The 14455-nt window shown below is 42.0% G+C and overlaps 1 protein-coding gene across 2 annotated transcripts in view; it reads left to right on the top strand.

Annotated features, from left to right (window-relative positions):
- Nucleotides 1-14455, top strand: part of tsnax (translin-associated factor X) — a 120634-nt gene that overhangs the window by 93814 nt on the left and 12365 nt on the right. Inside the window, exons 6-7 of one of the 2 annotated variants that reach the window (XR_010012440.1) lie at nt 3244-3334; nt 13673-13755. Coding sequence is in view for 1 of the 2 variants with exons in the window: in XM_062995829.1 (XP_062851899.1) it covers nt 3244-3621 (378 nt within the window). In the remaining variant the exon portion in view is untranslated. Of the gene's footprint in view, nt 1-3243; nt 4901-13672; nt 13756-14455 lie in introns of those variants that run through there. The other variant, XM_062995829.1, reaches the window with a different exon arrangement.

The raw sequence follows: 14455 nt of genomic DNA, 5'->3' as shown, positions 1-14455 counted from the left end.
TAATTAAAACACTTTTAATATTAGACAAATAACAGAAGTAGTGCTGTTCAGGCCTACCTGGCTCTATGTGAAAAGGTACATGCTTCCTCAGCTACTAAATAATTTTGTTCAATTGAAAGTTTGGTTCGGCTTCACTACTTGGACAACTTGTCATAATTGACAAAACCATATTTGATTGGATTTTACTCTGACAGTCATGAAAGTGACATATAGACTGTGTGTTTTCATTTATATACACTATATTGCCAAAAGTATTCACTCATCTGCCTTCACATGCATATGAACTTGAGTGACATCACATTCTTCATCCATAGGGTTTAATATGATGTCGGCCCACCCTTTGCAGCTATAACAGCTTCAACTCCTCGGGGAAGGCTTTTCACAAGGTTTAGGAGTGTGTTTATTGGAATTTTTGACCATTCTTCCAGAAGCGCATTTGTGAGGTCAGACACTGATGTTGGACGAGAAGACCTGGCTCGCAGTCTCCGCTCTAATTCATCCCAAAGGTGTTCTATCGGGTTGAGGTCAGGACTCTGTGCAGGCCAGTGAAGTTCTTCCACACCAAACTTGCCCATCTACAGTGTATCACAAAAGTGAGTACACCCCTCACATTTCTGCAAATATTTTATTATATCTTTTCATGGGACAACACTATAGAAATAAAACTTGGATATAACTTAGAGTAGTCAGTGTACAACTTGTATAGCAGTGTAGATTTACTGTCTTCTGAAAATAACTCAACACACAGCCATTAATGTCTAAATGGCTGGCAACATAAGTGAGTACACCCCACAGTGAACATGTCCAAATTGTGCCCAAAGTGTCAATATTTTGTGTGACCACCATTATTATCCAGCACTGCCTTAACCCTCCTGGGCATGGAGTTCACCAGAGCTGCACAGGTTGCTACTGGAATCCTCTTCCACTCCTCCATGATGACATCACGGAGCTGGTGGATGTTAGACACCTTGAACTCCTCCACCTTCCACTTGAGGATGTGCCACAGGTGCTCAATTGGGTTTAGTCCATCACCTTTACCTTCAGCTTCCTCAGCAAGGCAGTTGTCATCTTGGAGGTTGTGTTTGGGGTCGTTATCCTGTTGGAAAACTGCCATGAGGCCCAGTTTTCGAAGGGAGGGGATCATGCTCTGTTTCAGAATGTCACAGTACATGTTGGAATTCATGTTTCCCTCAATGAACTGCAGCTCCCCAGTGCCAGCAACACTCATGCAGCCCAAGACCATGATGCTACCACCACCATGCTTGACTGTAGGCAAGATACAGTTGTCTTGGTACTTCTCACCAGGGTGCCGCCACACATGCTGGACACCATCTGAGCCAAACAAGTTTATCTTGGTCTTGTCAGACCACAGGGCATTCCAGTAATCCATGTTCTTGGACTGCTTGTCTTCAGCAAACTGTTTGCTGGCTTTCTTGTGCGTCAGCTTCCTTCTGGGATGACGACCATGCAGACCGAGTTGATGCAGTGTGCGGCGTATGGTCTGAGCACTGACAGGCTGACCTCCCACGTCTTCAACCTCTGCAGCAATGCTGGCAGCACTCATGTGTCTATTTTTTAAAGCTAACCTCTGGATATGACGCCGAACACGTGGACTCAACTTCTTTGGTCGACCCTGGCGAAGCCTGTTCCGAGTGGAACCTGTCCTGGAAAACCGCTGTATGACCTTGGCCACCATGCTGTAGCTCAGTTTCAGGGTGTTAGCAATCTTCTTATAGCCCAGGCCATCTTTGTGGAGAGCAACAATTCTATTTCTCACATCCTCAGAGAGTTCTTTGCCATGAGGTGCCATGTTGAATATCCAGTGGCCAGTATGAGATAATTGTACCCAAAACACCAAATTTAACAGTTCTGCTCCCCATTTACACCTGGGACCTTGACACATGACACCAGGGAGGGACAACGACACATTTGGGCACAATTTGGACATGTTCACTGTGGGGTGTACTCACTTATGTTGCCAGCCATTTAGACATTAATGGCTGTGTGTTGAGTTATTTTCAGAAGACAGTAAATCTACACTGCTATACAAGCTGTACACTGACTACTCTAAGTTATATCCAAGTTTCATGTCTATAGTGTTGTCCCATGAAAAGATATAATGAAATATTTGCAGAAATGTGAGGGGTGTACTCACTTTTGTGATACACTGTATGTCTTTATGGACCTTGCATTGTGCACTGGTGAGCAGTCATGTTGGAACAGAAAGGGGCCATCCCCAAACTGTTCCCACAACGTTGGGAGCATGAAATTTTCCAAAATCTCTTGGTATGCTGAAACATTGAGTTCCTTTCACTGGAACTAAGAGGCCGAGCCTAGCTCCTGAAAAACAACCCCACACCATAATCCCCCCTCCACCAAACTTTACACTTGGCACAATGCAGTCAGACAAGTACTGTTCTCCTGGCAACTGCCAAACCCAGACTCATCCATGAGATTGCCTGATGGAGAAGTGTGATTCGTCACTCCAGAGAAAATGTCTCCACTGCTCTAGAGTCCAGTGGCGGCATGCTTTTCACCACTGCATCCGACGCCTTTGCATAGCGCTTGATGATGTAAGGCTTGGATGCAGCTACTCGGCCATGGAAACCCATTCCATGAAGCTCTCTACGCACTGTTCTTGAGCTAATGTGAAGGCCACATGAAGTTTGGAGGTCTGTAGCGATTGACTCTGCAGAAAGTTGGCGACCTCTGCACACTATGCGCCTCAGCATCCGCTGACCCTGTTCTGTCATACGTGGCCTACCACTTTGTGGCTGAGTTGCTGTCGTTCCCAATCACTTCTACTTTGTTATAATACCACTGACAGTCGACTGTGGAATATTTAGAAGCGAGGAAATTTCATGACTGGACTTGCACAAGAGACATCCTATCACGGTACCACGCTGGAATTCACTGAGCTCCTGAGAGCGACCCATTCTTTCACTAATGTTTGTAGAAGCAATTGTCTTCATGCCGAAGTGCTTGGTTTTATACACCTGTGGCCATGGAAGTGATTGGAACACCTGAATTCAATTATTTGGATGGGTGAGTGAATACTTTTGGCAATATAGTGTACTAATTGTGCTGCCTGATTATGCTGCAACTTATTTTTATGTGAACATTAATGAAAGTCTGCACACTGTGGTTCTAAAAATATCAGTTTTACTGAGCCCTTAATAATCCTAATTATAATGGCACCTTAGACTTTGCAGCTTCTTACATCTTATTTTCTTTTTGGTTTAGGTATATGACAAGAGTTTGTGGTCAGGAGCCCACGTGTTGACTTTTCAAGTTACACCCACCGACTACCTGCTGGGTGTGGCAGATCTGACTGGTGAGCTTATGCGTATGTGCATCAGCAGAGTTGGAAATGGTGATATGGAAACACCATTTAAGCTCTGTAACTTCCTGCGTCAGATCTATGATGGCTTCTGTTATATTGGTAATGTGGGACCTTATGAGGTTTCCAAAAAGCTGCATACTCTCCGACAGAGTCTTAGCAAGGTGGAAGATGCCTGTTATACTCTTAAAGTGCGTGGTTCAGAAATCCCCAAACACATGCTTGCTGATGTTTTCTCAGGCAGGACAACAGTGTTTGACCAAGATGAAGGAGTAGCATAAAGCTGTGTTTTTTATTATTATTTTTTTTCCATCTGTTTATCTTCAACATTTGATGGCTTTCTACTAATGCTGTAACATTTTCCATGTTACAATTTGAATATATGTTGATTAACAGAAAATCAAAATGATGCTACCTTACCATAACACATGTATTTAATGAGTAAAAATATCTAAACTATAAGAAAAAAATTTATATTTGGCTGATGGACACCACACCCAGTGTGACTCTGACCACATTTTAGTAAATAATTAAATAATTATTTCAATGGTTGGAATAAAATTTATTATATTTTAGGATAAAATCCAGCGTAGAAACTACCTTTGTTTAAGTTGTGCTCTGGTCATCCTGTTCCTTTCTATGTTTATCGACACTAGATATTGGCCGAAAACTAAAATTGTATGGCATTGTAATCTAGTGGGTTAAACTAAGAAATTTGATGCAATTAATATTTTCTCTTGTATTATTCATGTTTTCTTTATACTCTGGTAACACCATGTGAAAATGTAAATTTCAGGCCTGGGTACTTATGCGATTTCCAGTACATCTGAAAGCTAGGTTCTTTAAGGGAGCTTGGCTACAGTAAAAGTGATTTACTTTTCTAGGTAAATGGTCAATTTTTTGTTGTTTTCCCCCCTTTTTTACCCAATCCAGTCATGGCCTGTTCGGAGCCTATTTTTCTCTTGTTACTGCCACCGCCTCTAATAAAGGAGGGCCAAGGCTGTCACATGCCCCCTTCGACCTGTGCACAGCTGACAGTTGCTTTTTTTCACCTGACAGGGGGTGGGGTCTCAGAGCACAATATCGTGTGTGGAGAGCCATATGGCCATCCAGGATTAGTTGCTCCCCGTGTATGGCTCTTGACCGTTAAGCAAAGGCTACAATTGCACCAGCGATGAGGAATCCTGTTTTAGGCAATGTCCTTCCCTCTACAGACACACGCAAATCGTGTATGAGATCTCAGCACTGGTGGGCTAGCATGTTTTACCGCTGTGCCACTTGAGCAACCCCTATGTGTCATTTCTTATTTAAAGTTTTATTATGGCTGCAGTTTCCTCCCACAGTCCAAAAACTTGCATTCAGGTTAACTGGAGATACAAAATTGCATTGTTGTGTTTGTTATATGATATGCAGATGTCTGTATTGATTAAGTAACTTCAAAATATTTGTGTGCTGCTGTTAAGTTTGCTTTTTGCCTGGAATAAACATTCTGTTGCTGTTTACCAAACATTACTGTTTGTCACCATCTTTAAATAAATATTGCATATTTATGTTGTTTTAGATCATGAGTTGTTTTTGAAGCACAATTTGCAAGCATTGCAGTTAGTTAGCTAAACTGTAACTTTAGGCAAAACTTAGAATTTAGCAGATTTTAGCATTCATCGGTATGCAATTGACACCAGGGACATGCGGTCAGGTGAACTGTGCTATAAATGTAATTTCTGTATGATTCCAAAAATTCAAATAATTTATATGGTCAAAATCTTTGAATTTGTGTATTTTTTGTTCACATACAGAAAGAGATGCAATGTGAGGCACTTTGTAGGCATTTTCCATAGTCTAGGTGTTGTATTTAACCTATTTGCTTAACTTAGGCCCTACCTAATTCACGGCCGTGAAAATCGTGTCACGAACCGTGAAATAAGCTGTATGCAATTTGCAATTTGCTGTGAAATTCAAATTTTAAAGTTTGTGTTTAGCGATTTTTCATTCACATAGCATTCAAGTGTCTCATGTTTACTGGTTAATTTGGACTATAAGGCGATCCTATCAATCCTATGAAATGTGGCACTTTCTTTAAAAATTTGTGAAATCTGTGATTTTTTAAAAACTAGGTTCATGAAATTAAGCACAGTGAATTTCGTAGAGCCCTATGTATAACATATTTAGTCTTGCTGATCGGACAGAAAACTGCACTGAAAATGCACAAGGTGAGGCAGCCATTACCTACAGTAAGACTTACATTTGTAAGTCTGGCTCTGAAAACCTCACAGCGTGTCACTGGTTAACACTAATTCAGAAACTCAAAAAGCAGTAAATTGTACTAAGCTAACTATAGTTAATGATTTACATTAACATACAGTGCCTTGCAAAAGTATTCAGCCCCCTTGAACTTTTCAACCTTTTGCCACATTTCAGGCTTCAAACATAACGATATGAAATTGTAATTTTTTGTGAAGAATCAACAACAAGTGGGACACAATCGTGAAGTAGAACGAAATTTATTGGATATTTTAAACTTTTTTTAGAAATAAAAAACTAAAAAGTGGGGCGTGCAATATTATTCAGCCCCTTTACTTTCAGTGCAGCAAACTCACTCCAGAAGTTCAGTGAGGATCTCTGAATGATCCAATGTTGACCTAAATGACTGATGGTGATAAATAGAATCCACCTGTGTGTAATCAAGTCTCCGTATAAATGCACCTGCTCTGTGATAGTCTCAGAGTTCTGTTTAAAGCGCAGAGAGCATCATGAAGACTAAGGAACACACCAGGCAGGTCCGAGATACTGTTGTGGAGAAGTTTAAAGCCGGATTTGGATACAAAAAGATTTCCCAAGCTTTAAACATCTCAAGGAGCACTGTGCAAGCGATCATATTGAAATGGAAGGCGTATCAGACCACTGCAAATCTACCAAGACCCGGCCGTCCCTCTAAACTTTCAGCTCAAACAAGGAGAAGACTGATCAGAGATGCAGCCAAGAGGCCCATGATCACTCTGAATGAACTGCAGAGATCTACAGCTGAGGTGGGAGACTCTGTCCATAGGACACAATCAGTCGTACACTGCACAAATCTGGCCTTTATGGAAGAGTGGCAAGAAGAAAGCCATTTCTCAAAGATATCTATAAAAAGTCACCTGGGAGACACACCAAACATGTGGAAGAAGGTGCTCTGGTCAGATGAAACCAAAATCGAACTTTTTGGCCACAATGCAAAACGTTATGTTTGGCGTAAAAGCAACACAGCTCATCACCCTGAACACACCATCCCCACTGTCAAACATGGTGGTGGCAGCATCATGGTTTGGGCCTGCTTTTCTTCAGCAGGGACAGGGAAGATGGTTAAAATTGATGGGAAGATGGATGGAGCCAAATACAGGACCATTCTGGAAGAAAACCTGTTGCAGTCTGCAAAAGACCTGAGACTGGGACGGAGATTTATCTTCCAACAAGACAATGATCCAAAACATAAAGCAAAATCTACAATGGAATGGTTCACAAATAAACGTATCCAGGTGTTAGAATGGCCAAGTCAAAGTCCAGACCTGAATCCCATCGAGAATCTGTGGAAAGAGCTGAAAACTGCTGTTCACAAACGCTCTCCATCCAACCTCACTGAGCTCGAGCTGTTTTGCAAGGAAGAATGGGCAAATATTTCTGTCTCTCGATGTGCAAAACTGATAGAGACATACCCCAAGCGACTTGCAGCTGTAATCGCAGCAAAAGGTGGCGCTACAAAGTATTAACGCAAGGGGGCTGAATAATATTGCACGCCCCACTTTTCAGTTTTTTATTTCTAAAAAAAGTTTAAAATATCCAATAAATTTCGTTCCACTTCACGATTGTGTCCCACTTGTTGTTGATTCTTCACAAAAAATTACAATTTCATATCGTTATGTTTGAAGCCTGAAATGTGGCAAAAGGTTGAAAAGTTCAAGGGGGCTGAATACTTTTGCAAGGCACTGTATAGTGCATTTCCTGGCTTGCAAAACTGCAACCTTAATGAAACCTTTAAGTTGACTTTTTCCCCAGTAGTCACTATAATTTGCACTTTGGCTGTAGACATTTTTGCAACAAATTAATAGCTCCGAGTATTAAATTATGAATACAACGATCTTAACAGCCACGTCCATATTGTCAAATTTTATCACGTCCATCGCCAGGACAGTACAATGGCTAGTCATTTGCAAAATTCCTGTGAACTATCTAAGTTATATAATAGGCCAGGGTTTTTCAAACTTTTTTTCTGGTGACCCACATTTTGTCCATGATTTTTTCATGTGACCCAGGCAACATAAATATATACTGGTGCTGGTCATAAAATTAGAATATCATGAAAAAGTTGATTTATTTCAGTAATTCCATTCAAAAAGTGAAACTTGTATATTATATTCATTCATTACACACAGACTGATATATTTCAAATGTTTATTTCTTTTAATGTTGATGATTATAACTGACAACTAATGAAAACCCCAAATTCAGTATCTCAGAAAATTAGAATATTACTTAAGACCAATACAAAAAAAGGATTTTTAGAAATGTTGGCCAACTGAAAAGTATGAACATGAAAAGTATGAGCATGTACAGCACTAGTTGGGACTCCTTTTGCCTGGATTACTGCAGCAATGCGGCGTGGCATGGAGTCCATCAGTGTGTGGTACTGTTCAGGTGTTATGAGAGCCCAGGTTGCTCTGATAGTGGCCTTCAGCCCTTCTGAATTGCTGGGTCTGGCGTATCGCATCTTCCTCTTCACAATACCCCATAGATTTTCTATGGGGTTAAGGTCAGGCGAGTTTGCTGGCCAATTAAGAACAGGGATACCATGGTCCTTAAACCAGGTACTGGTAGCTTTGGCACTGTGTGCAGGTGCCAAGTCCTATTGGAAAAGGAAATCTGCATCTCCATAAAGTTGGTCAGCAGCAGAAAGCATGAAGTGCTCTAAAACTTTCTGGTAGACAGCTGCGTTGACCTTGGACCGCAGAAAACACAGTGGACCAACACCAGCAGATGACATGGCACTCCAAACCATCACTGACTGTGGAAACTTTACACTGATCCTCAAGCAACGTGGATTCTGTGCCTCTCCTCTCTTCCTCCAGACTCTGGGACCTTGATTTCCAAAGGTAATGCAAAATTTACTTTCATCAGAGAACATAACTTTGGACCACTCAGCAGTCCTTTTTGTCTTTAGCCCAGGCGAGACACTTCTGACGCTGTCTCTTTTTCAAGAGTGGCTTGACACAAGGAATGCGACAGCTGAAACCCATGTCTTGCATACGTCTGTGCGTGGTGGTTCTTGAAGCACTGACTCCAGCTGCAGTCCACTCTTTGTGAATCTCCCCCACATTTTTGAATGGGTTTTGTTTCACAATCCTCTCCAGGGTGCGGTTATCCCTATTGCTTGTACACTTTTTTCTACCACATCTTTTCCTTCCCTTCTCCCCTCTATTAATGTGCTTGGACACAGAGCTCTGTGAACAGCCAGCCTCTTTAGCAATGACCTTTTGTGTCTTGCCCTCCTTGTGCAAGGTGTCAATGGTCGTCTTTTGGACAACTGTCAAGTCTTCCCCATGATTGTGTAGCCTACAGAACTAGACTGAGAGACCATTTAAAGGCCTTTGCAGGTGTTTTGAGTTAATTAGCAGATTAGAGTGTGGCACCAGGTGTCTTCAATATTGTACCTTGTCACAATATTCTAATTTTCTGAGATACTGAATTTGGGGTTTTCATTAGTTGTCAGTTATAATCATCAACATTAAAAGAAATAAACATTTGAAATATATCAGTCTGTGTGTAATGAATTAATATAATATACAAGTTTCACTTTTTGAATCCCATTGTGGTTCACAACAAGAGAGGGCAACACTTTTAGAGAAGGGGATTTGTTTGTTTGTTAGGATTTTAACGTCATGTTTTACACTTTTGGTTACATTCATGACAGTAACGGTAGTAACTTATTACACAAAATTCATCAGTTCACAAGTTTAATATCAAACACAGTCATGGACAATTTAGTGTCTCCAGTTCACCTCCATAGCATGTCTTTGGACTGTGGGAGGAAACCAGAGCACCTGGAGGAAACCCACGCAGGCACGGGGAGAACATGCAAACTCCACACAGAAAGAACCCGGACCACCCCATGATGTTGGGGACGAACCCAGGACTTTCTTGCTGTGAGGCGACAGTGCAACCCACTTAGCCATCGTGCCGCCCTTAGAGCAGGGGAACAGTTTACAAATCCAAACTATCTTTAAAGACCCTGGCACTCGTTTTTTGTTTTTTCTTGACTGGCTAAGTAGCAACGCGATTAGCTTGTAGCTCACTGCCTTCTCCTCTTTCTCTCGTTTGCTATTGAAGATTGCACACCTTTTCAGTTGTTTCTGTAGCCAGTCTCAGTCTGTAATTTTTTCTTGGCAGTTGACCTATTCATTTTTCAGCTCCGATATGTACAGTGTATCACAAAAGTGAGTACACCCCTCACATTTCTGCAAATATTTCATTATATCTTTTCATGGGACAACACTATAGACATGAAACTTGGATATAACTTAGAGTAGTCAGTGTACAACTTGTATAGCAGTGCAGATTTACTGTCTTCTGAAAATAACTCAACACACAGCCATTAATGTCTAAATGGCTGGCAACATAAGTGAGTACACCCCACAGTGAACATGTCCAAATTGTGCCCAAAGTGTCAATATTTTGTGTGACCACCATTATTATCCAGCACTGCCTTAACCCTCCTGGGCATGGAATTCACCAGAGCTGCACAGGTTGCTACTGGAATCATCTTCCACTCCTCCATGATGACATCACGGAGCTGGTGGATGTTAGACACCTTGAACTCCTCTACCTTCCACTTGAGGATGCGCCACAGGTGCTCAATTGGGTTTAGTCCATCACCTTTACCTTCAGCTTCCTCAGCAATGCAGTTGTCATCTTGGAGGTTGTGTTTGTGGTCGTTATCCTGTTGGAAAACTGCCATGAGGCCCAGTTTTCGAAGGGAGGGGATCATGCTCTGTTTCAGAATGTCACAGTACATGTTGGAATTCATGTTTCCCTCAATGAACTGCAGCTCCCCAGTGCCAGCAACACTCATGCAGCCCAAGACCATGATGCTACCACCACCATGCTTGACTGTAGGCAAGATACAGTTGTCTTGGTACTTCTCACCAGGGCACCGCCACACATGCTGGACACCATCTGAGCCAAACAAGTTTATCTTGGTCTCGTCAGACCACAGGGCATTCCAGTAATCCATGTTCTTGGACTGCTTGTCTTCAGCAAACTGTTTGTGGGTTTTCTTGTGCGTCAGCTTCCTTCTGGGATGACGACCATGCAGACCGAGTTGATGCAGTGTGCGGCGTATGGTCTGAGCACTGACAGGCTGACCTCCCACGTCTTCAACCTCTGCAGCAATGCTGGCAGCACTCATGTGTCTATTTTTTAAAGCCAACCTCTGGATATGACGCCGAACACGTGGACTCAACTTCTTTGGTCGACCCTGGCGAAGCCTGTTCCGAGTGGAACCTGTCCTGGAAAACCGCTGTATGACCTTGGCCACCATGCTGTAGCTCAGTTTCAGGGTGTTAGCAATCTTCTTATAGCCCAGGCCATCTTTGTGGAGAGCAACAATTCTATTTCTCACATCCTCAGAGAGTTCTTTGCCATGAGGTGCCATGTTGAATATCCAGTGGCCAGTATGAGAGAATTGTACCCAAAACACCAAATTTAACAGCCCTGCTCCCCATTTACACCTGGGACCTTGACACATGACACCAGGGAGGGACAACGACACATTTGGGCACAATTTGGACATGTTCACTGTGGGGTGTACTCACTTATGTTGCCAGCTATTTAGACATTAATGGCTGTGTGTTGAGTTATTTTCAGAAGACAGTAAATCTACACTGCTATACAAGTTGTACACTGACTACTCTAAGTTATATCCAAGTTTCATGTCTATAGTGTTGTCCCATGAAAAGATATAATGAAATATTTGCAGAAATGTGAGGGGTGTACTCACTTTTGTGATACACTGTATATTATTCTGAATAAAAGGTTTGAACAGCAGCAACTACAGTAGGCTCAACACAGATCTGAGCTGCAGCACTGTAATAAAGCCCGCACTAGGGGGCGTTCATGATGTGCCTGTTAAAAACAATCCTGTTTATGTGAGCCTGTTAAAAATATATTTATTTTAATTATTTATTTATTTTTGGGCCACCCATTTTTTTTGGCTCACGACCCATCCAAGGGTCGTGACCCAGAGATTGAAAAACCCTGTTCTACACAACCTACATCACATACACCCATGGATAGGCAAAACAACAACATGTCCACAACATTCTAATGCTAATTCAAGACCTGAAGGAAGCCCTGCAGGGGATCCTGCTGTTCCTCCTGCATCTCATATGCAATTTGTTTTTGCTTGGCATACAGCCTCACATGTCCATGCTTTTTACAAGGAACTTCTGGACTTCCTAAAAATTAGGAATAATAAATCTGCTGATTTATCTATTGCTTCGAATTGTAAGCCTGAAAAGAATGATACCCCTAGTGCTTTTGTAGTTCGATACTTTAAAACCTGGGAAGATGGAGTGGGACTACCCCTTGAATATGGTTCTGATTTACGTCTTGCTATAAACACTTGCTTGAATAATATGCATGCAGATGACGCTCAGGTTATGCGTTTACAACCAGGCATAACTGACGTGAATTAGAAGGTGCTGGAGCATTTCCTGTTAAGCGTACTAGATCTTCTGCTGTGTCTGTTTCTTGTGTACAGGATGCTTCATGGGGTACGGTCAGGAAGAATGTTAAAAAGGGAATTGTTATTATTGTGGAAAACCTGGCCATTGGGAGCGTGAGTGTTTTAAAAAAAAAAAGAAAAACTTAACTAAACTAAACTAAAAAACATGAACAGGGTACAGGCTTTGAACATATTCAATCGCGTCCCAACAAACAAACATGAAAAAACATGAACAGGGTACAGGCTTTGAACATATTCAATCGCGTCCCAACAAACAACCAGGAGTCCACTAAGGGTTGTTTGGAAGAGGAGCCTGTTGCTTCTGAGATGGAGCGCCCTTTTGTTTATCATTCTTAATTTTACCTTTGCTCTGGTATGGCTGCGTACCATAGGTCCCACCTACACCAATGATGGTATATCAAGCCACTCCCCCAGCTCCTCCTAATTCACAATAGAGCTGCCCGCACACCAGAGACCCTAAGGTGCAAATAGATTGGTCCTGTGTAACTACCACCCTGTCTGATAAGTTTTCTACTTTACCTTTATTGTCTTTACAGGTAGAGGATGAAGTTTATGACTTTCTTGTGGACACTGGTGCCACCTGTTCTTCCTTAAGTGGTCGCCAGTATAATGGTCCAGTGTCTAACAACAAAGTCTGTGGGTACAGAAGGGGTCTCAACCAATTGTTCAATTACACATCTGTTATCTGTTGATACGGTTCTACAACCAACCATTTCCTTTACTCATCGATTTGTGGTTATTCCTAACTTGCCTTTTAATTTGTTGGGACGCGATTAAATGCACAAACTAGGCATCACTATTTCCTTTAATTCTGAGGCTGGTGTTTTCTCTGTTTCAAACGATCATCCACAGTCACAGAATGTACAATGTTCTCATGCTCTTTCCTCCTTTGCTATCCCTGAATGCCTGTCCTCAGTTCCTATTTCATTGTGGGCCACCCACAAGAACGAGGCTGGCCTTATTCCATGCAATCCTGACCAAGCACATTTGAGGACACAGGATCCAGTATTTGTAAAGCAATATCCCCTGTCTGCTGATGAGGAAAGTGGAATACAACCTGTCATCTTATCACTGTTAGCTCAAGGCATCATTGTTCCTACTATCTTTGCCTATAACAGTCTTGTGAACCCAGTTTTGAAACCAGATGGCACATATAGGTTTACACAAGATCTGAGAAAAATCAATGATCGAACTATTCCCATTGCTCCAGTGGTACCGGATGTAGACTTACATCTATACCTGCCTCTTACCAATGGTACACAGTTGTTGACATTTGCTCTGCTTTTTTCTCTATTCCTGTACATCCTGACACACAACCTATGTTTGCGTTTACCTTTAAAAACTCCCAATTCACATGGACCCGCATGCCTCAAGGATTCATTGATAGTCCAGCAGTTTTTTCTGCTGTGGTCAGACATGCCTTGAAAGGTCTTATCTTACCTACGGGCTCTACAGTTTTCTGGGACTGGTAAATTACTGTAGGCAGTGGGTTCCTGATAACATATTACAATCAAATTCTATGTGATGGATGCTCCGCTACTGATCTTTCTGCCAAGGTGGAGTGGACGCAGGAGAAAACGGCAGCATTCCAGTCTCTCAAGTCAGCTCTCTGCTCTGCCCCAGCTCTGGGATTGCCCAGGTATGATTTGCCTTTCCATCTCTATGTTTCTGAAAATGGCTCATCTGTTTCTGCTGTGTTGGCACAAGAACATGGCGGACCAGGTTTGAGACCTGTGGCAAATCTATCCAAAGTCTTGGATAAATTGGTCCAAGAAATGCCAGCCTGTCTCAGGGCTACTGCAGCTTGTGCTATGATGGTACAGGATGCACAGAAAATAGTCCTATCTTACCCACTCATTCTGCACACACCACACCAAGTTATTCATATTTTGCAAAACATTAGGACACAACATAAGTAGTATATATAATGCACTACCTGTCAAAATATGATTTATGACCCTTGATTTATGACCCCTTGCCCCCACCTCTGTGAGAGTCAGGCTAGTTTGATTGACAGGTCATGTTGACTGACAAGCCATGGGTCCCTCAGACCCCTCCCTCAGACCCCCACCCACCCATCCCTCCCAACCCCACCCACACACACACACACACAAACACAAACCTAGGTTTTTTAACAACAATTGTTTTATGACAAACCACATTTTGTAACAATGTCTGTATATAGTGTTTAAGCAGCCGTACACTGTTGGGTTTCTAAGAGAAAAGCTTTAAAATGGCTACCGTATGTGTAAATCAGACACATTTTTAGTATTTTACAGCAACACTGTTGTTAGACCTAGTGTTCGTGAAACCAATTTGGTTTTTGTACCAAGGAGAAA

Source organism: Trichomycterus rosablanca, chromosome 5, assembly GCF_030014385.1.
Source record: "Trichomycterus rosablanca isolate fTriRos1 chromosome 5, fTriRos1.hap1, whole genome shotgun sequence".
Lineage (NCBI taxonomy): Eukaryota > Metazoa > Chordata > Actinopteri > Siluriformes > Trichomycteridae > Trichomycterus > Trichomycterus rosablanca.
The sequence above is the reverse complement of the archived record's forward strand: the minus strand, read 5'-3'. Positions and strand labels throughout refer to the sequence as shown.